General features: G+C 45.9%; 1 protein-coding gene across 7 annotated transcripts in view; it reads left to right on the top strand.

Annotated features, from left to right (window-relative positions):
- LOC104377105 (histone deacetylase 4) overlaps positions 1–26783 on the top strand; it is a 245875-nt gene that overhangs the window by 101656 nt on the left and 117436 nt on the right. For all 7 annotated transcript variants that reach the window (XM_086616117.1, XM_086616114.1, XM_086616115.1 and 4 more), the window contains exon 3: positions 20209–20453. In XM_086616117.1, coding sequence (XP_086472243.1) covers positions 20209–20453 — 245 coding nt within the window. The remainder of the gene's footprint in view (positions 1–20208; positions 20454–26783) is intronic.

The raw sequence follows: 26783 nt of genomic DNA, 5'->3' as shown, positions 1-26783 counted from the left end.
CCAATGGGACACGTGTGGCAGGAGCTCCTCAACCCACCCAACACAAGGGAACAACAGCTCCTGCAGCTTCATCCTTCCCCCATTTTCAGGCCTTGCTTCTGGACCCCTGAGTACCTCATGCATGAGCAGTGAAGCCTGTAGTAAATCTCCCAGGCTTTTTGCAGGGCTGGGGATCAGTACAGAGGAGCTGGTGCTGTCTCATGGTACCCACCAAAGCAGAGCTACCTTGAGTGAAGGAAACTTGAGGCAAATCGGTTGTGAAGTGGAAACATGCAAATTAAAGCAGGCTAAATCATGGGAGGATTAGACTGTAGTGATTTAAGACAGCTTTATTTCGGTATGGAAACATTGACGCAGGATTTAACGTACTTCAAGTTCTGCTCCTTGTCTTCCTACTGAAGATGGGTGGTCCGACATGCAGGCAAACACAGAAATCAGTCGCTTTCTAAACCTGTCCGTATATTAAAAAAAAGAATGTAAGAATGAATGGCATTTTGGAAATGTTAAGTGCTGTTCTTTGGCTCCTTCAGCTGATCAGCTGGGAGAGCAGAGAGGCTTTCGTAGCCTTCGTGTCCTGCGGCACAGGAGAGCTTTGTGTGGCTTCCAGGCGTGGGCTTCTGGCACGTCAGGAGACGCGTGGTCTGGGATTTGTCCGACAGCTCCAAATATACACAAGCAGTCTCTCACAAAAGGCCGTGAGCTCACCTCGCCTGGCCTTCCACGATGTTTGAAGTTAAATGCCTCCCAGAAACATTTAGGTCGGTACCTTGTGTTTTGCCAAAGGTGGTTGTCTGATGAGACAGAGTTGAGAACTGTGAGAAGGAAGATCCACCACTTCTCTTGGTAGTTATTGTGGCCCTTAATCATCTTGGCAATTAGCTTGGCCTTAGTTAAACTTGCTTCTCACGGCTCTTTAGTGCTGCCTTGGAGCCCACGAGCACCTGGTATTTTCTCTTAGTTTGTGCTTACATGTTGTAACCCAGTGGCTTTGCAATTTTGGTGGACTCATCCAACTGATGTTCTTCACAGTGGTGCATTCTCTGCTGTCTCCCAGCCACCGTGGTCTTTTCTCTGTGGTTGTTCCAGTTCTTCAACACACATCTTAGAAACCAGTTACTGGAACCGTAAGTTCTTATCAGTGCTGTTTAGAAGTAAAACTCCCTTTATGCCTTCTCTCTATTTTTAGGATTTATGAGCAAGAATTGCTTTTCAGAGGATGATGCTCCAAAGAGAGTGAAGCAGTTCGTTTTCGCACATGCTGTTGTGTTTTATGAATATTTCAAATGGTCTGGCTTTCCTTGCAAGGATGACTTGTTTCTGTAATCTTTCGGGTATACATTTTATTGGATACATTCTGTGTTCTGAAAAATAAAAAACCACAAACCAAAACACCACCTTAAGTTCAGAATTTCTTTAAATGACTTAGCGCACTAAGGCAACTACACGTTAAGGAGATGTAATATTATAAAATATTTACTCTAAACGAGGGAAGAAGTTCCTGACTTAACGTTTCCCATAACGTGATGTGGTTTAGAAACGAAAACTATGGCATCAGTAGCTTTAAAACAGAATGCCGATACAACGGCCCCGGAGCTAAGCAAGGTCTCGTACGACTCGAAGAGGTGCAGTTTACCTCTTCAGCAGCAGCAAGTTTTTGGAACTTTGTGTTGCACAAAGGAGAAGTTACAAAAAGTGATTGTATGTAACTGGCTTTCTAACATTTCTTGAAAAACATCGGTTAAGAATGGGTTCATAGGCTCGAGGGATGAGGACCCACAGTGCTTTGTTAAAATGGCCTGAAAATAAAATACTATCCACGTAAAACATTACTTCCTTAATGGAGAAGGGATTAATTGTGTGTTGGCATTAAACAGGAATTTTATCAAAATAAGGTTTTGATTTTGGTGGTGGTTAACTGCAAGAATGGAACGTCCCATTTTTGTCATGTTTCGGTTATTGTAGAGTGCTATAAGAAGAGAGATGGGGTCTGAGACAGACCTTAAGGAGCCACATCATCCCTATGGTCCTTTGTGCATTCCCTGATCTGAAGACAGATGGTGGTCTGATAATTTTCCAGATGTGTTGCTGTTCACAATCTTTACCAATAAAGATGCAAAGTTGGAGAATGCATCCAGAAGACTGCTACCTTCTCCGTTTCTTAAATCCAAAGGTGGGGATTAGAGTGCTGTCATGCCAACATTGTGCTCCGGCAAGGCGCAGCTCTAACATGTGACAGTTTTGTTGAAAATAGTGTGAGAAGTCATCCAGAAAATGGCTGGCAATCGGTAAAATTCCTACAGCTGATTTGGGATTTGCCTGAGTTGTGTTTAGTGCTGATCATACTATGGATTGAAATTGCTGGGAAAGGCTTGCCATGTCCACAGAGTCACTGAGTTGGGCTGGTTTTCTCTACCGGTCTTGCTTACGTGCCCTTTGCCTCCTGCTTCAGGCTGGTAGTTCTTGTGCTTGTACCAACCTTTGTTCTTCTGCCACCCCAGCTCCTCTTTTTTCACATGGTGGCAAATGGAGGGGGGATGGTTTCAGACTAATCCTTCTCCAAACCTTTAAAGTTAAAGGGGATGTGAAAGGAGACTTCACTGGAAGTTCTGCCTCATGGTCAGCCTCGTCCTCCTCCCTGAAGCCTTTTGTCATCAGCTAAGGAGCGTTTCAGGGCTGTTGCTGGCTCCAGCCATGCGTTTTGGTGTCTGGCACAAGTGTGGGAGCCCAGTACGGGGCTTCTGGAAGCAACCCTGCTCCAAAAATGAGCGTCCCACTGAACTTCAGTTGGAGCCTCATTTCTTGATGATAACAATGATGTGTTACTGTTTCAGGGAAGCAATAGGCAAATCGTTTCCATCTCTACTTGTCTCTGGCTATCCCTAAATCAACTTTAACCTTCTTAAACTTGCTTTTGAAAGCCTTCCAGTGGAGTCTCTCAAGGGTCGGTATTGGGACCAGCATTGTTCAACATATTCGTCAATGACTTGGATGAGGGGACAGAGTGCACAATCAGCAAGTTTGCTGATGACACTAAACTGGGAGGAGGCTGACAAACCTGAAGGCTGTGCTGCCATTCAGAGAGACCTGGACAGGCTGGAGAGTTGGGCGGGGAGAAATTTAATGAAATACAACAAGGGCAAGTGTAGAGTCTTGCATCTGGGTAAGAACAACTCCATGTACCAGTACAAGTTGGGGACTGAACTGTTGGGGAATAGCACAGGGGAAAGGGACCTGGGAGGCCTGGTGGACAGCAGGATGACCATGAGCCAGCAATGTGCCCTTGTGGCCAAGAAGGCCAATGGCATCCTGGGATGTATTAGAAGTTGTGTGATTAGTAGGTCGAGAGAGGTTCTCCTCCCCCTCTCCTCTGCCCTGGTGAGGCCGCATCTGGAATATTATGTCCAATTCTGGGCCCCTCAGTTGAAGAAGGACAAGGAACTGCTTGAGAGGGTCCAGCGCACAGCCACAAAGATGATGAAGGGAGTGGAGCATCTCCCTTATGAGGAAAGGCTGAGGGAGCTGAGTCTCTTTAGCTTGGAGAATAGGAGACTGAGGGGGGACCTCATTAATGTTTATAAATGTGTAGAGGGTGACTGTCATGAGGATGGAGCCAGGCTCTTCTCAGTGGCATCCAATGATAGGACAAGGGGAAATGGATATAAGCTGGGACATAGGAGGTTCCGCTTAAACATGAGGAAGAGCTTCTTGGCAGTAAGGGTAACAGAACACTGGAACAGGCTGCCCAGAGAGGCTGTGGAGTCTCCTTCTCTGGAGATGTTCCAGACCCGCCTGGACGTGTTCTTGTGTGATCTGATCTAGGTGGTCCTGCTCCGTCAGGGGGATTGGACTAGATGATCCTTTGAGGTCCCTTCCAATCCCTAGCATTCTGTGATTCCTCTTCAGCTTACCTCCTGGAGTTGTTTCTCAATTGCTTTCCCGGATGTCCGTTTAATCTTTTTCTTCCAGTTTTTTGAATGGCTTTTGTCCATATTTCCCCTTCATAACCAAGTGGCCTCTTAAGCCTCAGTCAGCTGAATCCCTGAACCCTCTTGAGGTTCTTTCCAAAGTCTTTTTATCTTTTTCAAGTGCTCTGGAAAGTCAGTCATTGTTATTTTATTTCAGGTAAGGATACATATAGGATCTCTATCCTTATATATATTTTAAGTCTTTCACCTTGGGGCTTCTCACACCATCCTGTTTCACACCATCCCACAGGCAATGCCTGCCCACAGTGGGAAGTCCCTATGCAAGAGTCTGCTCTGCACGTTCTGGTCAAGATCAGCTATGGCTTCCCAAACTCGTGGGTGCTGTGCAGTAGCTCACACAGAAATCCAGATCTTGGGGGCGCAGGGCGTTTCATTCTCCAAGTAGCAACAGGCGCTGAAGGAGATGCTTTAGTGTTAAAGGTTTGGTTTAAGGAGACAACTTACCTAGATGAATCTGGTGAACAAACTTCCTTAACTTTCTTATCTTTCACAGAAGAACAGCTCTTTGTGGAAGTGTTTTGACACAGTAAAGTTTAGTTGTGATGGCGTTTGTAGTTAATTATATCAAAACTATGTATCTTTTAGTAAAAGCACCATTTTTGCACGAACTACAGTTAAATGGAGTTTGATGCTAAAGGACTGACTCGCATTTTGAAGTGACATAAACCAGAATTGCCTTGTTTACGGGAGTGGCGAAGGAAGACTTGCTCACCTGTTGCTTTGGTTGTAGTAGATGGAGGGTAGATGTAGCGCAACCCAAATTTCATACAGCTGTGAATGATACAGCTTGGATGCTGCTCAGTTAGGTAGCCTCCAATAGCGGAGTCAAAATAAAGGTGAGTCTTTAACTCCTGTACCCAACTGGTGTGAGTCTTTCTACTTTTCCATGCACGCTGCCAAGGCTTTTGAGAGTGGTGGATGCTACAGAGAAGGTAATGAAAGTACGATGAAGGAAATATGAGGGGAAATGGGAACTTGTGTGGGTGTTCATCTTCATTCATTTACCCTTGTTTGAAAAAGGCTGTGCTGTTTCTCTGGCAGTACACAACAGAGTTAGGGAATGCTGACTGTCCATCTCTTCCCTCTTCTCTACAGAGCCTTGAGAGGCACAGGAGTGTCATGGTCATAGAATCACAGAACAGTTTGGGTTGGAAGGGACCTCAAAGATCATCTAGTTCCAACCCCCCTGCCATGGGCAGGGACACCCTCCACTACACCAGCTTTCTCAAAGCCTCATCCAGCCTGGCCTTGAACACTTTCAGGGATGGGGCAGCCACAGGTTCTCTGGGCAAACTGTTCCAGTGCCTAACCACCCTCAGTGTAAAAAATTTCTTCCTTCTATCTTATCGAAATCTCCCCTCTTTCAGTTTAAAGCCATTGCCCCTTGTCCTGTCACTACATGCCCTTGTAAAAAGTCCCTCTCCAGCTTTCTTGTAGCCTCTTCAGGTACTGGAAGGCTGCTATAAGATCACCCCGGAGCCTTCTCTTCTCCAGGCTGAACAGCCCCAACTCTCTCAGCCTGTCTCCATAGCAGAGGTGCTCCAGCCCTCAGATCATCTTTGTGTCCTTCTTGTGTTGGGGACTCCAGAGCTGAATGCAGTATTCCAGATGGGGTCTCACGAGAGTAGAGTGGAGGGGCAGAATCACCTCCCTGACCTGCTGGCCACGCTGCTTTGGATGCAGCCCAGGACACGGTTGGCTTTCTGGGCTGCCAGTGCACATTGCCAGCTCATGTTGAGCTTCTTATCAACCTGCACCTCCAAATCCTTCTCCTCAGGGCTGCTCTCAATCCATTCTCCGCCCAGCCTGTACTTGTGCTTGGAGTTGCCCTGACCTCCGTACAGGACCTTGCACTTGGCTTTGTTGAACTTCATGAGGTTCTCACAGGCTCACCTCTCCAGCTTGTCAAGGTCCCTCTGGCGACTTGTCATCAGCAAACTTGCTGAGGATGCATTTGATCCCACTGTCTATGTCACCAACAAAGATGTTAAATAGCACCAGCTCCAATACTGATCCCTGAGGAACACCACTCAGCACTCGTCTCCACTTGGACATTGAGCTGTTGACCGCAAATCTTTGAGTGTGACCAGCCAGCCAGTTCCTTTTCTGTTGCTTTTCAGCTGAGGTAGGTCATCCAATATAGTAAGGATGCAGGGAGGGGACAAAGTGTTCTTTTTTTTTTTTTTTTTTTTTTTAGGCAAGATACACTTGTGAGCCTTAGAAAGCATGCATGTAAGTTTTCCTGGTTTTGACATGTTAGTATTTGGTAGCAGTGCTCCTTACTCTAGCTGAAGGACAGTCTTTGGGGAGGGAGAAAATAGTCATCTTGTGCCTCACCTTTGGCTGATGTTGGGAAAAGTGGGAAGATGGCTATTTTAAGTGCTTGACCTACCATTTACATAAGCAACGTTTTGCTGGATTCCGATGTCATTCTCAATGTCACGGATCGTTTAATCGTGACCGGTTGCGTGAGGACTTGCATGCGTTGGGTGGGCAGGCAGTGACGTCGGTGCTCTTGCTGCCTTCTGAAATGCTGTTCAACAGGTGGTTTGTGAAGCTGCTTAATAGACACAGTAGGCAACCAACCAACTCATGTCCTTTAATAAAAAAAAAATTAGAACTTTAATTCTAGAAGCTTGGAACAACGAAATTAAGTTGCCCTTTTAAAAGAGTGAGTTAATTCATAGAGACGTTTCTTGTTACTCTGCATTTTCCTTAAGAAGGCAAGTTTGAAGGGGGTTTAAAAAAAAATAGTATGCCTTGTGAAAATAAGCATTAAGTATGGCATTGTTGTGCGTCTGTTAGATGAAAACTCATCCCTATGTCACTCTGGCTCTGCATGTCTGTAGTACGAAGCAGGGACTGTCCAGTACTGATAGAAGAATGATGGTCTGGTCTTCACAGACCGGGGATGTTTTCAGCAGAATGATTGCTGAGTTTTTGTTCCGTATTTAAAAGGCTGTCCTATGGAGACAGGCTGAGAGAGTTGGGGCTGTTCACTCTGGAGAAGAGAAGGCTCCGGGGTGATCTTCTAGCAGCCTTCCAGTACCTGAAGGGGCTACAAGAAAGCTGGAGAGGGGCTTTTTACAAGGGCGTGTAGTGACAGGACAAGGGGCAATGGCTTTAAACTGAAAGAGGGGAGATTTTGATTAGATAGAAGGAAGAAATTTTTTACACTGAGGGTGGTGAGGCACTGGAACAGGTTGCCCAGAGGAGTTGTAGATGCCCCATCCCTGGAAGTGTTCAAGGCCAGGTTGGATGAGGCTTTGAGCAAGCTGGTGTAGTGGAGGGTGTCCCTGCCCATGGCAGGGGGGTTGGAACGAGATCTTTGAGGTCCCTTCCAACCCAAACCGTTCCATGATTCTATGACTTCAGTGGTTTGTGCATAAATGCCAAGGAAAAGCTTGCCTTGAGTAAGAGTCATCACTCGTGTTGGGAAATCTTACCATGCGTGGAGTACTACTGGGCTGGGGGATGCAGGGAAAATCCGCCATTGTCCTTTAGGATTTTGGTACTAGTAGGGGAAAGACTGGTTGATCTTGTTAGCCCACCCGAACACTGATGGACTTCCTTAACAAAAGGATTTTCCAATTATTCTGAGTCCTTTATCAGCCTTCTGTATTTAAATATATTCACTTTACCTGATGCGTGTTGGAAAAAAAAGAGAAGGAAAAAATGGGTTTTTAAATAGAAATCCGAACTTAGGTGTGTGTTTCGTAGGGTTTGCATTAAGGAACTGAAAGGCAACACCTGCGCATTTTGCAGAAATGAGGAAGTGCTTCGGGGTAATTTCTCTGTGCTGTCGTGGAATCTGAAGATTTCGAGGTGATCCGAATTTCTCTAGAAAACTACTTGCGTTTAATGTTGTCTTAAAATAGCTTTTTTTTTTTTTTTTCCCCGATGCACCTTAAATCATTTTGAATGGATCACAAGTAAGATCCTGGGTCCTAATGCAGCTGAGATAGATGTGTCATTTTGGAAGCAAAAGCCGTGAGAGAGGGGGCTACAGAAAGCTGTGGGCTACTTGCCCGTTTGAATGTGTGCTTCTCTTCTTGGACCAGCATCTGGGTTTCTAATAAACTGCAGAAAACACTGCAGCCTTTGAGCAGTCCGTGAGATTTTTCGAGAGCTGCTGAACACTTTCCTATTACAGTTTGTGGTTTAGCAAACTTTTTTTTTTTTCTTTTTTTCCCCATGACAGAGGAGGTGGCGTTGCATTTTTTGAGGCTTATTGTGCCACTGGGAGTCCCTTGACTGGTGACAAAAATTAATTTACTAGCCTGTTATTAATAGTATTTTATTTGCTGTTTAAAATGACCAGAATATGTCTTTTTAGTAAAATTACAGCATATCCTGTGGGACAGGTAATTGCAAAGTATTTTGTTTCACATTCGCTTTTGATCTTAGCGAGTTAACGTATTGTGGCTTAATTTTTAAAGAAATTGGTACGTTAGATCTCAAGCTGTTTTGTAAAGCTCCCATTCTTGTGGAGTCACCAGCCGCTGATCCCAGAGACTGCTGCGTGGCCTCTGCTCCACCACGCAGTTTTCCTCGGCTGTGCCCGGACCTGCCTTGGGCAACAGTCGTGCCGCTGCTTTTTCTCCTTTTGAACAATAACAATTCCCTTCTCTCTCCTCCCAAGCTGGTAGGACACAGCAGGATCTGGCCACGGGTTCTCCTGGTGGTTTTGGCAGAGGACCAGCCTTCGTTCTCAGCAGCAGATAGGTGACTTTGATTTCCCAGCTCCTCTTCGTTGTCTTTAGGAAGCTGACAGCGTTTCCTTGTAGCTGTAACTGCTTTTATCACACAACTCTTTTTCGAATGGCCTGGCTGTTTACCAGCTGGCACCATCTCTACTTGCAAGCAAGCCTTCCCTTCAGTTCTCATCACATCATCTCGCTCGCTCTGCCCCAGGAACCCCTCCGTCTACGTGAATGGCACCGCTGTGCTTTGACAGGAGTTCTAATGGGAAAACAAGTCTTCCTTGATGCATCCGAGCGAGGAGGAGATGTGATGTCTGCTGTCCTCCTGCAAGCTTGCTGTTCTGGGCGCTCCTGCTCCGTCGCTGGTTCCTCTGCTGTCTTTTATTCTTGCTGATGTAGAGGTCAATGCTTTGCAGGCGCTCGGGAGAACCCCATGAGAAGGTCCAGGTGGTTGTGTAAGCCCACCTTTGCAGTGTATCCCTCAAATTCGCTCATGCCTATCTAGCTGGGTAGATTTATTTTTCCTCATGGGGAGTTTTTCATGTGTAATCTCAGGATGAGACTTGCAGGCTCCTGCCCTATCTCCTCCATGTTTGATTCTCAAAAGTATCACTTCCTCAAGGGAAAGTTCATGGTGAGAAATCCATGTGGGTTTATCTCTTCAGAAGTGTAACAGATCTTCCTTCAACCTGCCTTTTTGTCTTGGGTATCTGGTAAGGTGAGGAGTTTCTTGTACCAACAGCGAGACAAATGGATCAGAGGTTCAATTACTGGATAATGCTTGAAACAAAGAGGCAGCTGAAGTTATATTCCCAGGAATGCTTTTTAAGAAGGGGGATATATATAGATATTTATTTTGTTTTCTAGTGTTTATTATTATTTATTTGGATGCTTTTTCCTGTAGAAACTCAGGTGGATTTTGGTTGACTACCTCCATCATGCAAGGAAAGCCTTACCACAATTGTATGAAGTCTAAAGTAAGAAATGGTCCAAGCTGACTCTCGATTCCGTTATCCTTAGTTTCAGTAAAAACACTGGCATCGTCCCGGGTGCTCATTTGTTAAAGTCGTTGATTAAAACAACAAGAGGGAGTAGGATAAAGATTGAAAAGGAAGTGGTGAAAGTTGAGTGTCTCCCTTTGGAGCTCCTCTATCCTGCACAGGTTCATCTGGTGGAGACATCTGTGCAATCAAGGTTTTACTCCTGGCCTTCTCAGGGGCGCTGTGACATCGACTCTTCACATGCTCATGAAGGACTTAACTGTTATGTTTTGTGTGTTCGGAAGTGCCTTGTTTTATCTGTGAAGCGTTTGGCTTTCCTGCTGCAGCAGGACACAGTGCTGAAGGTGCTGAGGAGGTTGAGGTGGTGCTGCAAGCCCCGGTCAAGAGTGTGGAAGTCTTTTGCAGTACTTTAGCCAGGACCATCAGAAATGCCGGTGGCCTGTAAGATCCAGATATTCAGCCATGAAAGCAGCTGATATACTGCTCTGAGGCTGTGAGCAAGAAAACACTGCAAAATGGTATTTTCTGTCTGTTGGTGATGGAATTTGGTGATTTTTCTTTTTCTTCAAGTAAAGGGACTTTTTTAATGTTTTAAGTCTAAAATAAAGTAGGATAAGTGGGCTGCTCGTCAAGCTTTGGTTTTCTTATCATCATGAATCAGATTTGTGTGGAGATCTCTCCTAGGTTTCTAATAAATGCTAATGAGATCTTTTCAGGGAAGGTATTAGGATCAAAAAAGCTGGTTATAGAAATCCAGAATCACTGCACCCTTATTATGTCTTCAGGTCTCAGTAGTAATCAGCAAAAAGTTTCTTTGCAATGAATGAGTGAGTGACATTTAAAGCTCCATCTGTTGCCTACGGTGCGGTGCCTCACGATATGTTTCAATGGGTGATGGGATGATTAATTTTGGTTCCCATTCATGCTGCATGAAATATTCTCATCGCGGGAAATGACTCCAGCCCTTGCTGAACTGCAGCATGTGTGGTGCTTGTAGGAAACCTCAGCTGCTGTTTACTCGTAGCTCGTGCGCCGAGAAAGGATCCAGGCTGCGTTTGCGTTCACCCACGCAGCTCTGTAGTGAGCTGTGCAAAAATACCGGCGACTGCGGTGTACTGACCTGGAATCATGGAATGGTTTGGGTTGGAAGGGACCCCAAAGATCATCTCGTTCCAACCCCCCTGCCATGGGCACAGACACCCTTCACTACACCAGGTTGCTCAAAGCCCCATCCAACCTGGCCTTGAACACTTCCAGGGATGGGGCAGCCACAACTTCTCTGGGCAACCTGGTCCCACTGCCTCACCACCCTCTGAGTGAAAAATTTCTTCCTTCTATCTAATGGAAATCTCCCCTCCTTCAGTTTAAAGCCATTGTCCCTTGCCCTATCACTACACATCCTTGTAAAAAGCCCCTTTCCAGCTTTTTTGTAGCCCCTTCGGGAACTGAAAGGCTGCTGTAAGATCACCCCCGAGCCTTCTTTTCTCCAGGCTGAACAGCCCCAACTCTCTCAGCCTGTCTCCATAGCAGAGGTGCTCCAGCCCTCGGATCATCTTCGTGGCCTCCTCTGGACCCACTCCAGCATCCCCATGTCCTTCTTGTGTTGGGGACACCATAGCTGAACGCAGCACTGCAGGTGGGGTCTCACAAGAGCGGAGCAGAGGGGCAAAATCCCCTCCCTCGACCTGCTGGCCACGCTGCTTTTGATGCAGCCCAGGACACGGTTGGCTTTCTGGGCTGCCAGCGCACATTGCCAGCTCATGGTGGGCTTCTCATCAACCAACACCCCCAAGTCCTTTTCTTCAGGGCTGTTCTCAATCCATTCTCTGCCCAGCCTGTACTTGTGCTTGGGATTAACCTTACCCATGTGCAGGACCTTGCACTTGGCCTTGTTGAACCTTGTCAAACCTGCCTGCTTTTGAGCCACGGCTCTGTTGCCAGTGCTGCTGCAGCTTGCCTTTCTTTACAGACCTGTTGTGAACAGAGTGCTGGCCTGTCCCCATGGGTGAGGACCACCTTCTGATCTCAGGGCATGATAGTGGCCTGACTTCTCCATCTTGCTGTCCTTCAGATTAGTTGCCATGTGGTGCTTGAGCTCATTGTGTGATTCTAACTTGAAATAAACCCATACAGCATCCTGGTCCTTGCTGTTGGGAGAGCATTAAATGGGGACAATGAAGTGCTTGTCCTTGCTGCCCTGCAGCACCCCACCATCCCAGCTCTTCGCATAATCCTTTATTTTGCCTTGGCATGGTACACATTTACGGAGGAGCATGGCAGGACCGTGCCTTCATCCTGCCCCTGTGTTATGCTCGTGATGTGCCGCAGAGGATGCTGATATCCTGGGTGCTGCCTCACCGAGACCTCCTGCTCCCACCACCTGTGCCAGTTCCTGGGCAGGTTTTGGGGCTCCTCTAGTACAGCCTGGTGAAATCTTTTCTAGAGAATAAGCTGAATATAGATGGTAATGTGTTTTTTTTTTCCCCCTCGCCTATTAATTTCTGCTTATATTTGGGACATCTAACATGCTATATATTAAACCCAACTGAATCTCGGACACTCCAAGGGTGCTGTGCATGTCTTCATCCGCTCTGTTCCGCTTCACACGCAAAATACGCTCCTTTTATCCCGGCACTGCAGTCAGATACTGCAGTAGCTCGTTTCTATTAATAGCTCTGATCTCACCGTCTCTTAGTGTTTCATCGAGTTTGGACATTTTCGGAAGTGGAAGCCCCGCCGTAACGGAATGCCGGGGCTGCCCGGCCACCGCGCTGCTGGGCGGAAGGGACACCGGCACCGCGCGGGCAGTTCCCTGCCCGTGTCACACTCCTGACATGCCCAAGTCCTTTCTGCTGGCATTTGTATTTGTAAGGCTGTGCAAAATATAGGAAATTCTTTAAAAAATCCGAAGCTGTTGCCAGACAGTAAGTTCAGCCCCCGGGAAATAAAGGCAGCGGAATAAATGCGTGATTTTTTTGCTTTTGCCCAGGGATGAAAGCAACTAAAAACAATGCTTAGAGGGGGAGGTTTGTGCACACACTTGCTCGATGTCCTGTAACTTGTGCCGGGACGGTACTGGTTCGGTGGGGCGGGATGGGGTTGTGTCCGACGGCAGCAGCCGAGAGTTCGGGGATGCTGAGCACAGGCTCTTGGTTTTACATTTATTTTTTGTGTGTGCTGAAAGACTGACGTGCCGCTATTGGCAGAGTCTTTCTGGAGGGCAATGCTTGCACACCAGTAATTAGAAAGCAAACTCATTAGTTAGAAATAAAGCCCAAGTCCAGAGAGGATGGGAGATGGGGACGGGGAGGGGAGAAGCTGAGTCAATGGTTTCTGGAAAGCGCTGGCCAGGGAGGTTCAGTGCAGCCGTCCAGAGGAGCGTCCCCTCCCTGGTGCGCGGCGATTTGGAAAGACACCAGGGACCGGAGAGTTCCTGTAGGAGCTGAAAAACTCTTTTATCGAGGTTTTGTGAGCTCTGTCTCCTAAGCTCGCACTGTCACAGGCACGTGGTGGTACGTCCCTACTTTATATATTGGTGGGGCTGGTGGGGGGGGTGATGCTTTTCTTCTTCCAGCCTTGACCAGATGCTCATCCCCAGCGTTTTGTGGCCGATTTGGGGAGGTCGATGCGATTTCTTTCTTCGAGTGGAAGGGAATTGCCGAGTAAAGAGGAGGAGGGCGGCTGGGAGGGAGCTGTGCAAATGCAGTGGGACTCTCTCGTGCCGGAGCGAAGAGAGGTCTCGGAGAAAACGTTTCACGTGCTTTCTGTTTGAAGGTGATGTTGTCTTTAGGATGTGAGAGAGGCAGTTTGCTGTGCTGCTTAAATGAAAATGAAACAAAACAAAGCAAGAGTCTTTCTGGCAACAGCTGTTGATTTTTTAATAAAAAAAATTAGTTTGAGAAATATTTTTTAAGTTCCTCTTAACTAAAGGTTATGATGAAAGGAGATTTGAATTCAAATCTTTGTTTCAAATATCCCATGTCCATCTTGTATTGAAATTTTGTTTTAACATACATTTTAGTGTGTTTTCAGGACTGAATCCTTCTATATTTTAATCCTTTAAGGACTTGCATGAAAATGCTGTGTCGGAGAAGGGGGAGAAAATGCAGTTATTATTAGTTAGTTTTATTTAAATAATGTCATATTTAAGTGATGTCACCTTCCCCTAATCCCTTCCAAAATGCTCAGCACTTGCAGAGAAGCTATTTTCCATTTTGGAGCATGGAAGAAACTCAACGTATGACCGATCTGATAATGCATTTGTCTGCAGCCTTTATGTGCAATGATTTTCCTGTCAAACATTTTTTGTGGAGAACCCACCCTTGCTCGCAGGTTTGAGCTTAGCAGTTTATTTACAGCAAATGTGTTTAATGACTTAAATCTGTTTTTTAAGATGCCTTCCGATCAGCAGTATGCAGAATTCAGAGCCTCAACCATGAGGCCGCTCTATGCCGGCAATCAATGGGGACTAGAATGCTTTAGGTCTTAATTAACGTACAACACACGGGCAGTCTTTGGTGCATAGCCATGTTTTATTTATTTTGGGAGGAAAAAAACCCAGCAGAGTGTTTCTAACTTGGGATAAAAATAATGGTAGCTTGACCGTGAAAAAAAATCCCTATGGGCCTAGGTTAAAAAAAAAAAAAAAAAAAAAAAAAAAAAGAATTCCTCCTGTTTTCTTCTTGTGTTCCTATAGGGAAGGAGAAGGCAGGCAGAACATGAGGTAGTTTATTATTCATAATCGCGATCTTGTCTTCCAGTTCATGGCTTTGGCATTTGTCATTAAAACTCTGAATATAGTCTTTGTGCTTTTGCTCACGTCATGAATCTGATCGTATTAATATGTTCTCAAGGCAGAACCTATAAAAGCAATTTTCTAGTCGACCATAAAATATTCATAAGAATACAGGCTTTTTTGTTGTGATGCTGTGTTCGTTAAGCAGAGAAGGTTTTATTGTTTTCGGGAGGGCTCCGTAGGTCAGAAGCACTCGCCGCTTCCGTGGGCAACTCATGGCATTTCGAACAGGGAGTTTTTTTGAGACCAAAATAGTAAGTCAGGGATGACGCAGCCTCTGCCGAGACTCTGAATGGGAATTGTGGTGCTGATCTCCGCAGCTGGCGCCCCGTGCCTGCGCATCAGGCGTGACGAGGAGGGCGAGACCCTTTGGGTGGGAAATTTGAGGTTTGTCAAGTTTTCTTGGGACTTTTATCCAGCATGGTGCAAGTTAAGGCTCTTCTTAGGGAGTAACGCAGGAGTCGTGTATCACGCGACACAATCACAAGTAGTAGGGATCACGAGTAGTTGTGTATTCCTTCTGGCTGCAATTGGTTTTATTTTAACGTGTTGAAAGCTTTTGTTTTCTGCTTTTAGGAAGCACAGTGTTTGGCTCATAAATGTGCATGTAGGAAAACGCACACAGATTTCAAGGAAAACTTGCGTTTAGCCTAAATAGCCTTGACAAATCCGTTGAGCTGGAGTGAAGATCAACGGATTTACACGGAGACCGGGGAAGCGGGAGCGAGTGACTGCTACCTCTGGATTAGTAACACTGACCTTTAGTCCACGTGTATAAAAGATGAGAGATGTTATTGCCGGGTGCTCAGAAATCTTCGACTGGACGTAAAAATAGTAAATGCATTTAAAAGGCTTGTGATTCACGGAGCCCACTGCGCCCGTTGGTTTACTGACTCATTGGGTTTGATCCTTGAGGATTAACTGTTTCGAGCTCTCCTGGAGCCTTGAGGGCTTTAATGTTGAATTAAATCATACTCAAAATTTTATCTTTGGGGAGTTTTGGAGCTCTGGGGTATTTGTCTATAAGGGAGGAGCTGTGCTCCTGTCTGTATCCAGCGCTTGCCTGGACAGCATTTCCATGTGGATCCCGTGCATTGCTGATGGTCAGGTGTATCTACGTCCTTACGTTGGAGTCACCACTCCAACAGTTGGATTCGGTGGGGTAGGACCGAGCTGAGTTGTACAAGTCTGGTTTGGCTTCTTGTAAAGCCGGGTCTCTGCCCCTGGTGACATGGTGTGGCAGCCTGTGATGTTCCCCTGGATTTGCCACCCGATAAAATTACTGCTATTCCAGGAGTAATCCCTGCATGTCTTTTGTAATGTGTGGTAATTACATTAGTAATGCTCAGAACATAATAACCTTCTGCAGATGATTGCACTGGATTTTTGATAGCCACGCTGCGTCATGTTCTCTTTTGGGGCTGGCTGCTTGGTTTTGACCAAATAGCTGAAAATACCCGGTTTACATTAGGACTCTTTTTTTTTCTAAATTCTCTCTCTCCCCAGTTCCTGTAAAGATCCAACATAGTAATGGGGTTTTTGCTGACATGGAAACTTTACTCTTGTACTGTTCTGGGACACATCCCATTCCCCACAGTCCTTGGTACATCCGATGGTTTCAGATGGCACCTCTGGCCCTGTACACCGCGCTGGTGGGGCAGGTACCGTATAGATATAGGGCTGTTATAGGGTTTCCTGAGCTCGAGCGGTGCCGGAGGAATCCAAAATGTTCTTCCGTCACTCTGAAATACTGAAATCCTGGCGAACCTGGATCTCGTTTAAAGCATCATATCAGAGATGAGTTTCTGAAGCGATAGTCCATGAAATGAAATTGCTTTCAAGCTGTCGGCTCCCACTCGCGTGCGGGGAAAACGGATGAAGGCCTTTTTCTGTGCCAGCGGCTGCGGCAGTTGCCATAGGGATGCTCCGTGGGCAGGGATGGGAAGGGGCTGACCACGGGACCGACCACGTAGGAGAACGTTGGCCGTTCCCAAGGACGGCTTAGGAACGTGTTGTTTGGATGGGTTCAAATGGTTCTCTGTAGCGAAGAGCATGGCTCCTCCCCGAAATCCCTGACTGTGGCTCCGTGACCTGTGGTGAAGAATCCCAGCTCGGGTCCTGCGGGGGAGAGAGGGGAGCGGGCAGAAAGGCCACAGGAAGGAAAACAATAGGGAAGCGGAGGGAAGAGCTTGTGGGTTGAAAAATAGCAACACTTCCAGTAATGTGACCTTTTGCAGAAAATGTTTCCATCCAGGGGAAAAAAAAAAAAAGTCTCCTCCTCCCCAGTGTAAGGGAGGGGGAGGGATGCTGCTCTCGCACCCGTACAGCCCTGCTGCCTGCTTTGGAGGGGGGGGGGGCGTTCATATGTGATGGAGCAGGAGGCAGCCCCCGCACCCACGGGTGCAGGCAGGACCTGCCCGCAGGGCACAGGGTGTCCGCTGCGCCCTGGGCTGGGTGGCTTTGCCAGCCTCAGGAGTGCCTGAGCACCGGGGGTTTGCAAGGGAGCCACAGCCCCGCTTCTCCAGAAACATTAAGAAACTCAACTCGGATAATTCCATCTCTGTAACACCCTCCCTCCTCCTTTTTGCATCTTTATTTTCAAATAAAAGTAATGATTTTTTTTTTTTTTTACTGTGCTTTCCATTTCCTACACTTCTCTGCTTTTGAAGAAGTGACGATGTTCTCCCTGAAACTGGTTTTGTGTAGACTGAGTAACATTTTACATTCATTTCTCAGATTATTACTTTTTTTTCTGCCTTCAGGTCCAGCAGCACTGGCCTGGCTGGGCTTTTTAAAACTCCACCACTTTACTCAAAGTCCTTCTTCCCCTCTAAAATGGAGTTGCCTTTCTTGGTGTCAGGGCAGTGCATTTTGGTTTACATGGTGCCACTTTACAAAACACCCCTGATTTTTCTAAATTACCCCACTATTTTTATTTCATTTTTATTTTTAGTTTCATTTTAATTTTTAGTTTCATTTTAATTTTTATTTTTCACTGCTCCTCTGTGCTTCGTTTAGCTTCAGATTTTACCAGCATCAACTTCTTTACACGTTTCTCAATTACTGGCAAAATAAATAAATGGATAGCATTTGGGGAAAGCTATTAAAACTCTGGGATTGATGATGTTAGTGTCCTGATAGAGTTTGTAACGTTGCGTGTGGACGTTTGCCGGGTATCGCTGAGATGCCCTCCAGGAAATGGCACAGGAGGGTGACAGCGAAGTGTGCCCAGGGCTGCGTGCTGCGTTCGGTGCAGCGTCCTCATTTATTTCTAACAATTTACAGATGTCTTCAGGTGATCTCTGAGGACATGCTACTTGGAAGGATAGAGTCAACTTGTGCTGCCCTGTCTCATGTCCTTGAGGAGGTGGCTGAAGTCAGACCTCGGGTTTAATGATCAGGCTTGAAGTGAAATACGAGTTTAATTTTGTATAACATGAAAGTTGCTCTTCAACTACTATTGCCAGGGGCGACATGCAAGTGGTGAAAGCTACTGATCTGTTTTAGTAAAACTTTTCCTTAACCTTTTGTGGTTCCTAAAGGTTTTGCATGCTTTTTGCTTTTATAGAATCATGGAATCACTGAATGGTTAGAGTTTGAAGGGACCTCAAAGATCATCTCGTTCCAACCCCCCTGCCATGGGCAGGGACCCCCTTCACTACACCACGTTGCTCAAAGCCTCATCCAGCCTGGCCTTGAACACTTCCAGGGACGGGGCAGCCACAACTTCTCTGGACAACCTGTTCCAGTGCCTCACCACCCTCAGTGTAAAAAAATTTCTTCCTTCTATCTAATCTAAATCTCCCGTCTTTCAGTTTAAAGCCATTGCCCCTTGTTCTATCACTGCATGCCCTTGTCAAAAGCCCCTCTCCAGCTTTCATGTAGCCCGTTTAGATACTGGAAGGCTGCAATAAGATCGTCCCGGAGCCTTCTCTTCTCCAGGCTGAACCGCCCCTACTCTCTCAGCCTGTCTCCATAGCAGAGGTGCTCCAGCCCTCAGATCATCTTCGTGGCCTCCTCTGGACCCTCTCTAACAGCTCCATGTCCTTCTTGTGTTGGGGACCCCAGAGCTGAATGCAGCACTGCAGGGGGGAGTCTCATGAGAGCAGAGCAGAGGGGCAGAATCCCCTCCCTCGACCTGCTGCCCACGCTGCTTAGGATGCAATTCATTGTGAATTGTTTACTTCACCAGCTAGTTCATTTGTAGGTGGGGAGAAATCAGCTTTCGTGTAGTAAAACTGCCTTTACTTTTGCATTGGAAGGATGTTTGTCTTGCTGGGACTGGCCTCGTGGTGGCTTCTACCCATGGTTTTGTAGTAGAGTGGCAGCTCTACCCTCGTCAGATCTCATAGCCTTCCCCAGCGTCATGCAGGAGCCCCACAGACTCTGCAGCAAAGCCCAGATAACCCTTTTACATGGGGTAGGTGTCTGAGCAGATGTGCGACCAATCCACCTTCAGTGACGCTGCCGATGCTCCCTCCCAACCTTGCATAAACACATCTTAAATATTAAAAAAGAAAACATTAGATAAAATAAAACCACCAAGCAACCGAGGGGAAAAAAAAAAAAACAAACAACCTTTTATTTTCCAGTTTTGTCAAAGCTCAATGTTTTTTGAAGGGTTAACCTCTTTTATTCTGCAGATGATGTTCATTCAAAGGTATCAGAGGAGTTGTTGAGTGATTGCCCTGTCGAGCGAGGCATTAAACGTGACAAACGTACGGAGTACATGTGAATCGCAGAACTGTCATTCAGGTGGAATTTAGAAATTTCTAGTCATTCATGGGGTGGCAGCAATTTTTTATTTTTTTTTATCAGAAACAAGCTGGGCTCAGTTATTGCAAAGGTATTTTTTGTAGGTGTCTGTTGCTGCCCTTTCTTACGACAAGCCCCTTGTCTTCAGGGAGATGCTTTTTGTGTAAGCAAAGGACTGAACTTTACTATACTGATAAACAAGGTAGTAGTTTTCCCTTTTTTCTTCTCTTAGCATACATCTCTTATGGTGAAGCTGAGTTACAGGTCCTCTTGGTACATGTTACTGTTCTCTGCCTTAGTCTTGGTTGTGCTTCAGGTTTGGCCGACTTGGAGTTTGCAGGAGAGAGGCAAGGCTTAGCATGGTCCCCATTTGGGCGCCTGCTCCCCATCGCTGCCTGCAGAACACGTTTGCACCTTTCTGGTGGTTGCAAGTTAAGTCAAGTCTGTCATCACTTAATTTGTCTTAGATACTTCACTACCCATTTCCGTATGGCTAAGCTCCTGCCATAAAAACTGATTCTAAAGTGTTTTTCTGCAGAATTTTTTTAAAGTAGGACCCTCATGTTCTTGACCATGGAAGTCCCTTGGTTGGTCGGTCGTAAGTCAAGACTGATCCTTTCTGTGAAGTCTTAGACTGATCTTTATCCTTCTCATTTCAAGTGGTGCTAGAAGAGTGGAACGGAGATCTATGTTTTGACTACCCAGATATGGTAGGAAAGGTCACGAGTGATGTGTTGAAGTCTTTGCTTTTAGAAAATGCATGTGTTTTTAGGAGGCAATAGTTGGAGGAAGGCTGCTTGAACTCTGAATTCACAAAGTGCTTCTTTACCATTTACTAAAGGGTGCGAGTTTAACGGTGCTCTTCTTGATTCGATCTGTGGATCCTCAAGGCCTTTGCTGGATGCTGTATAGATCCCTGTGTGAACGAGGAATAAATTCATCTCTATTGTTATGTTTTCATATTGTAGTTGATGTGACCACAGCACTGCCCTTGCAAGTTGCACCGACTTCAGTCCCCATGGATCTGCGCTTGGACCACCAGTTTTCCATGCCCGTGACGGAGCCGACGCTGCGGGAACAGCAGCTCCAACAGGAGCTCCTGGCGCTCAAGCAGAAACAGCAGATCCAGAGACAGATCCTCATCGCCGAGTTCCAGCGGCAGCACGAGCAGCTCTCCCGGCAGCATGAGGCTCAGCTGCACGAGCACATCAAAGTAAGTGGTGGGCAGCCCTGCGCTGAGTTGTGGGCGAAAGCATCCCCTCACCGGGAGGAGACGTACCGACTGTTTTATTTTAGGGGCAGAGGTACTGTGCTGGACTTGGTAACCCCTTTTTAGAGAATCATAGAATGGTTTGGGTTGGAAGGGACCTCAAAGATCTTCTCATTCCAACCCCCCTGCCATGGGCAAGGACACCCTCCACTACACCAGGTTGCTCAAAATGATTTTTAAGGAATGAAAGCATCAAGATTTAAAAGGGGGATAGGGTGGAGGAGAGGAAGCAACGTATGCTGGTGTCATGTTAAACATGATCCACCTGTCTGCGTCTATTCAGAAGTCGTGTGTGTAACTGCCAACGGGTGGCTTGCTTTCCCTGGATTTGAGAAGTTTCGATAGAATTTCACCCAACAGGAGTGCTTTTGGGTTACCTGTTATTAGCATCATATATTTGGGAGTAGAATGGCATAGGAGCTGCTCGCTGGACATATGCCATCAGCGTCGGGTGCAAAGCAAACGCTTGGACCTTAGTGTCTCTGCAGGAGTAGGAAGCACAGGTGCAGGAATGGGAAACACGGATGCAGCGTGTGCAAGGAGACTTTTCGGAGTTGCACGGTGCGAGTTAGGCACCGGGCGGGTGCTTTGCGCTACGCTGTCGCACCGGACGGAGAGGAAACGGAGCGCATAGGATAAGTAGGAAGTACGGTTTAGAAGATGGCTGTTGCATAGTGGAAACGTTAGACATGATAGAAATATTTCACGGTGATAGACTATTGCCATGGCAACACAAGCTTTCAGAATTGCTAATATGCTCTCTTTTCAAAGGAGGATTAGCACTGCACATGGTAAATAGCATTAATGTAATATTAAAAAGCAACCTCAATTCAACCTTATATAACTTTCATTTTAATACAAAATACATGTCAGAGTGGGGAAGATAGGATTAAAAGTGAATGGGGTATTATTTACAGACTTCTCAAACGCAGATACGAGCCTGGGTTTGTAAGAACAGTTGCTGTTTCAAGACTGATTAACAGCAAATGCCTGTGTCCTTAGCAGGTCTTCTGAAAATATATTTTTATGTATGCTCATATGTATGCATAAGAAGCGTGTATGTATGTGTACACAACTGCCTATGTGCACGTGTTCGTGCATGAACAGCACAAGGAGAGTTACGGTGTCTGCGGTTCACCTAGTCCATTCGAGAGCAAAGGATGGGAAATATCTGTGACAAATATTTTCATTATTTCCTTGTAATCATATGTGTTTTTAGATGTTCGTCTCTTCAGAACAAGAAAGGGTCGTTCAGATTGAATAGAGAAACTCAAAGCACTGATGATAGGAACATGTTTGCTCTCGTTTCTGTTAAAGCTATGACTGATTTTGATAAAAGTCTGCGTTAGAAGGAAGTCAAGATCTAATTTTAGGAAGCCAGTTAGCACAGTCTATCTAGACCATGAGGTAATGAATTTCTTCCTCTAAATGTATAAGCTTGGCTGGATGAAAAACTCAAAATAGGAATGATATAATCCTGTCTGAAAAAGGATGACCTGCAAGGTGATCTCCCATAGTAGTAAGTGTGTCACTGTGCCCAAAATGGCTTTAAAAATAAAATAGCACATTATTGAAATAAACTCCATGATACCTCACAAATAAAATAAACCCCAAATTGACACTAATGTGTCATTATGATTTACATTTTTGGGGTAAAACATGCTTCTTACGTTTGTGCTCATAAATGAGTCCACATTTAGATGATTCTTAGATTAAGTCAACTTTCAGAAATTGTGTTAAGTGCAGTGATGGTAGGTGCAGGGAAGCTATTATTTTGTCCAGAGAACTGGAATTTATAAGCCCATATCTGGACTTTGAGCTGTCCGGCTCCTTTATGGCTCTGGAAAAAAGCAAGGGGATATTAAAGCAAATGAAAACCTTTTATCCTGTGTAAGTGAAGCGCTAGGGTTTGAACTGTGAAATTTGATGTAGAATCATGGAGTGGTTTGGATTGGAAGGGACCTCAAAGATCATCTCGTTCCAGCCCCCCTGCCATGGGCAGGGAAACCCTCCACTACACCAGCTTGCTCAAATCCCCATCCAATCTGGCCTTGAACACTTCCAGGGATGGGGCAGCCACAGCTTCTCTGGGCAACCTGTGCCAGTGTCTCACCACCCTCAGAGGGAAGAATTTCTTCCTTATATCTAAAATAAGAAATAGTCCTAATTGAAGATGCAGAGCATTTTTGGAGGAATTCAGATGATTTTTTAAAAATCAACTGCTCAGGGGATGTAGTGCACATCTCATGTGCACGTGTGCATGCTGTGCTGCTCCAAGCGTGCAAGGGAGGGCTCGCTCTTGCACATACGTTGGGTGAAGGAAATGATTCCTACTGCTTCTCTCCTCGTCTTTTAATGCCAGGGCAGGGAGTGCACAGCACCCAAACTTGCCTCGTTTTGTGAAAGATCTGGGCAGACGTGCTACTGCTGGGCACATCTGCAATGTGGGGAGGAGCAGGAGTGGGGATGCTGTCTATCATCTTTCCTATTTATTCAAACACTGAATCTTTAGACTCAATACATGAAGGAAACAGCAAATTCTTGACATCATCTTTGGGAAGTCAGAATAAGTTAACTTCGTTCGATCATTGGCTTATGGTGTCACTGATGAGATTAAGAATTTTATTAGTCTCTTGTCTTCAAAGCGAAGTGTTCAATATGCAGAGGTAGTTTCGACTGAGCGATGTAGTTGGGAGATTGTTCAGCTGGAAGTGTTTTGTAGCCTGAGTTTACAGTGTTGTAATGAAAGGATTGTGTGTCTGTCACTTTTACAAACGTATATTCCCAAGTTTCTTCTTCAGGTGGAGGTGTAGTCTCACTTCAGGTAAGGAAAGGCTTGGGAACCTAAACCTGCCCAGATTTCTGGAGATTAAGACTGTACATAATGACTGATGACAGCGCACCGTACTGCTGCACCAGCTTTGGTTCTTGGGCATCTTCAACGCCTTCCCTGACATTGAGGTTTTGGGTGGGTTTTTTTGATTCAGAAAGGAAACTTTCAGCAGCTATTGCAAGGTGATTGTGTGTCTTATAAATTTACTTCTTTTCCAAAAATTCAGGGCTCCTGCAGTTTTGTTAGAATTTTCAGCATCAGCACAACCTCAAAACGTAATGAAACCAAAAATGTAAAACATCAAAGCTCTAAACTTACTCTGATGTCAGAGTCAATGGCAGTTCGTTGGCTTTGTCCCTGGCACTGGCTTCCTTGGAGGTCACCGGGGCCTTTGTTAATCATACTATTAAATTATGCAATTGCTTTGTAAACGATTTCTGCGAAGGCGGAAAAATTTCTGCCTCTTATGAAGTTTTGCATATCTACCACTATCTGGAATCAATTTTTTTTTTTTTTATTACAGCCTCACATCTACCATTTTAATCTATAAGTGCAAAGCATTTATTTGTTTGTGTACTTGAGCAGCAATTTCTGTGCTTTACTCAGTCTCATGCCTGTTTCTAAATCCTTTTGCTTACAAATCCTGGATTGGAAGCATATTTTGGATATAGCAGACCTGTGTCTGCATACAGTTGCATCGTGTTGGATCACTCTTTTGTCAAGACATTCAGGTTTAAATACCTTTGCACTCTTTAACTTCTAGACATCGACTAGTTTTGTCAGCAGGAATTCAGTGGCTGGGCATCTGCTGCTAGAAGTAAAAAATGGTTTTGATGCGTTTCTTTATAGCTTTTCTGAATTTTGGACAGACGTATGTACAGCCAGCATTGCTAAGTTACAGCAAGCAGCACTGTGAAGATTTTAAAGAGCTTACTCATTTTAAATGTTAACCCCTTAGCTAGTACAGGAGGAACCAGGTTTTGTGTTCTTTTTTTTTTTCTTTTATTACTGTGGTGTTGGTGTGAACAGAGGAACTGTTCTGATTTGATATGAATGAAGAGGGGGGAATATCTCTCCCTCCCACTCCCCAAACAAAGCACTACTATAAGGAACGTCCTAAGCCCTTCTTAAGGAAACGAAATTTGGCTTGAAAAATGCTGTCGTGTCTTTTTTGTTTTTCTATTCAAGTAGAGTAGACGATAACTTTTTCCTATTGAAATCTGAAGTTTGGGCATTTTCCAGAACGTAGTTTTATTCCAGCATCCCAGTTTTAATCATCTGACCTAGCACAAGAGGAGAAGACGACAGGACGGTTGTGGTCCTTCTGCCTGCACGTGCGAGCCCTTCCCTTGTCCCCCCCACCCCAAGCACTCTTTGCTTTCACGGACATTGTATTTTGGAAGAAGTAGCCTCCATGTAAAGGTGGCAAATTCCAGAAGATCGTGCAGTTCAGAGAGCTGGGCTGCGAGTGAAATAATATTTGTGGAAGGGAAATATAATGGACACAGTTGGAGCTTGGCGCACGAAGGGAGTGGGATCATTGCACGTGGGGAGTAACGAGAAAGCCCTGACATGTTTAGGGAAAATCAGCCGAGCCTTATGAAGACTTCACACCATATGGAAATAGAGAAAACTGTCTTTCACAACTACAGCGCGGCTTTGCAGATTGCCGAGGCTCGGCACCCGACAGCGGCACGGGAATGGGAAGCGGAGCTGGTGAGCACCGGAGGCTGCTGCGGGCTGGAGGTGGAGGCTCCTCTCCTCTGTAGCTGCTTACCTTCAACGAGACAGATTTTCCACTCCGGCGTGCCTCGCCAGATGTGGGACAATATTTATAGCCTTCAAATCTGCTTTCCTAAACAAAAACAAGGATGGAATAAGGAGCCTGGTGCCCAGGACGTTGCCAGCGAGACGGTGGAAAACCTCTCCGTGGGTCCCAGTGTGAGCTTTGCTTGACCTTTGATTGCGAAGGAATCGACAGGGAATTTTTTCCTTTGTTAGTCACTCATTCCCAGCCAAGATCAGCTGGAACTTACCAAAAGCTTTTCCACTTGCCTTCTGGTCAAGGGCCGGAGCAAGATGATTGAAGAGGGGCAGGATCCACGCTTCGGCAGAGCCAGAGGCACCTCGGGCGGTGTGAGCTCAACAGAGAAGCGAAGGACGTGGTGGGTAATGTGGTTTAATCTCTTCCGTCCCTGTGCTGCCCGAGCTCGGAGTGGGGCTCTTCCCAGCTCTGGCTGTTTTATAGCCAAAGCCGGAAACTTATTCAGGACGCTGACGCACGTCAGCGTTAGCACATGACAGCAGAGTCCTGATGGTGATGGGATGGCAACACAGGCAAGCAGCTGAGCCTGCCGGCTCCTCGTCGGCCTGAAATCCTACTCTGGAGGCACGCAAAGATGTTAATTACATCATGCAATTCCTGGTTTTTCTGTCATCTGAGCAAAGGGTATTTGTGTGCATCAGTGGCGGAGGGAGCGCTGGGCCATACGTGCGCCGTGCGCAGGATGGTCAGAGGAGTCGTGGCTTTGCGCACAGGCAGCAAGCACGAAAGGAGCTTTTGTGGCGATGTCACCTGGGGAGTGATTCTGAAATCGCTTCGTTTTTATTAGCACAGCGATTTCCTCCACTTAGCAGTGTCCTGTGCTGCGTAATGGCTTTATGCCAATAAGTAAAAATACGTGGAATGTTTTCAGACATTGGCTTTATATATGTAGCAAAGTTCGGATGAAGTCTGAGGAGATGATTTTATTAGTTTTTGCTGATTTCAAATGACGTTTTTTCGTCAGTGTAGCTTTCAGGCCCTGACTGAGAGATGGTAACACATCTGAGGTGTTAGCTCCTTGTTCAGAGACGTGGGGTGAAACTCTCTGGCCATGCCTTATTTTTGTTTTGGAGACAAAAGTATTCCAGGGAATCTTCCAGGCAGATTTTGCAACGCTGTAAAGAAAATGTAATTTTTTTCCAAAGATATCTGGACTTAATAGGTGTCATAGAATCACAGAGTGGTTTGGGTTGGAAGAGACCTCAAAGATCATAGAATGGTTAGAGTTGGAAGGGACCTCAAAGACCATCTCATTCCAACCCCCCTACCATGGGCAGGGACACCCTCCACTACACCAGGTAGGCCAAAGTCTCATCCAACCTGGCCTTGAACACTTCCAGGGGTGGGGCATCCACAGCTTCTCTGGGCAACCTGTTCCAGTGCCTCACCACCCTCAATGTAAAAAATATCTTCCTTATATCTAATCAAAATCTCCCCTCTTTCAGTTTAAAGCCATTGTCCCTTGTCCTATCACTACATGCCCTTGTAAAAAGTCCCTCTCCAGCTTTCCTGTAGGCCCCCGTTAGGTACTGGAAAGCTGCTAGAAGATCACCCCGGAGCCTTCTCTTCTCCAGAGTGAACAGCCCCAACTCTCTCAGCCTGTCTCCGTAGCAGA

Source organism: Tauraco erythrolophus, chromosome 8 (genome assembly GCF_009769465.1).
Source record: "Tauraco erythrolophus isolate bTauEry1 chromosome 8, bTauEry1.pri, whole genome shotgun sequence".
NCBI lineage: Eukaryota > Metazoa > Chordata > Aves > Musophagiformes > Musophagidae > Tauraco > Tauraco erythrolophus.
Note: the sequence above shows the minus strand (reverse complement) of the source record. Positions and strands in the feature narration are given on the sequence as shown.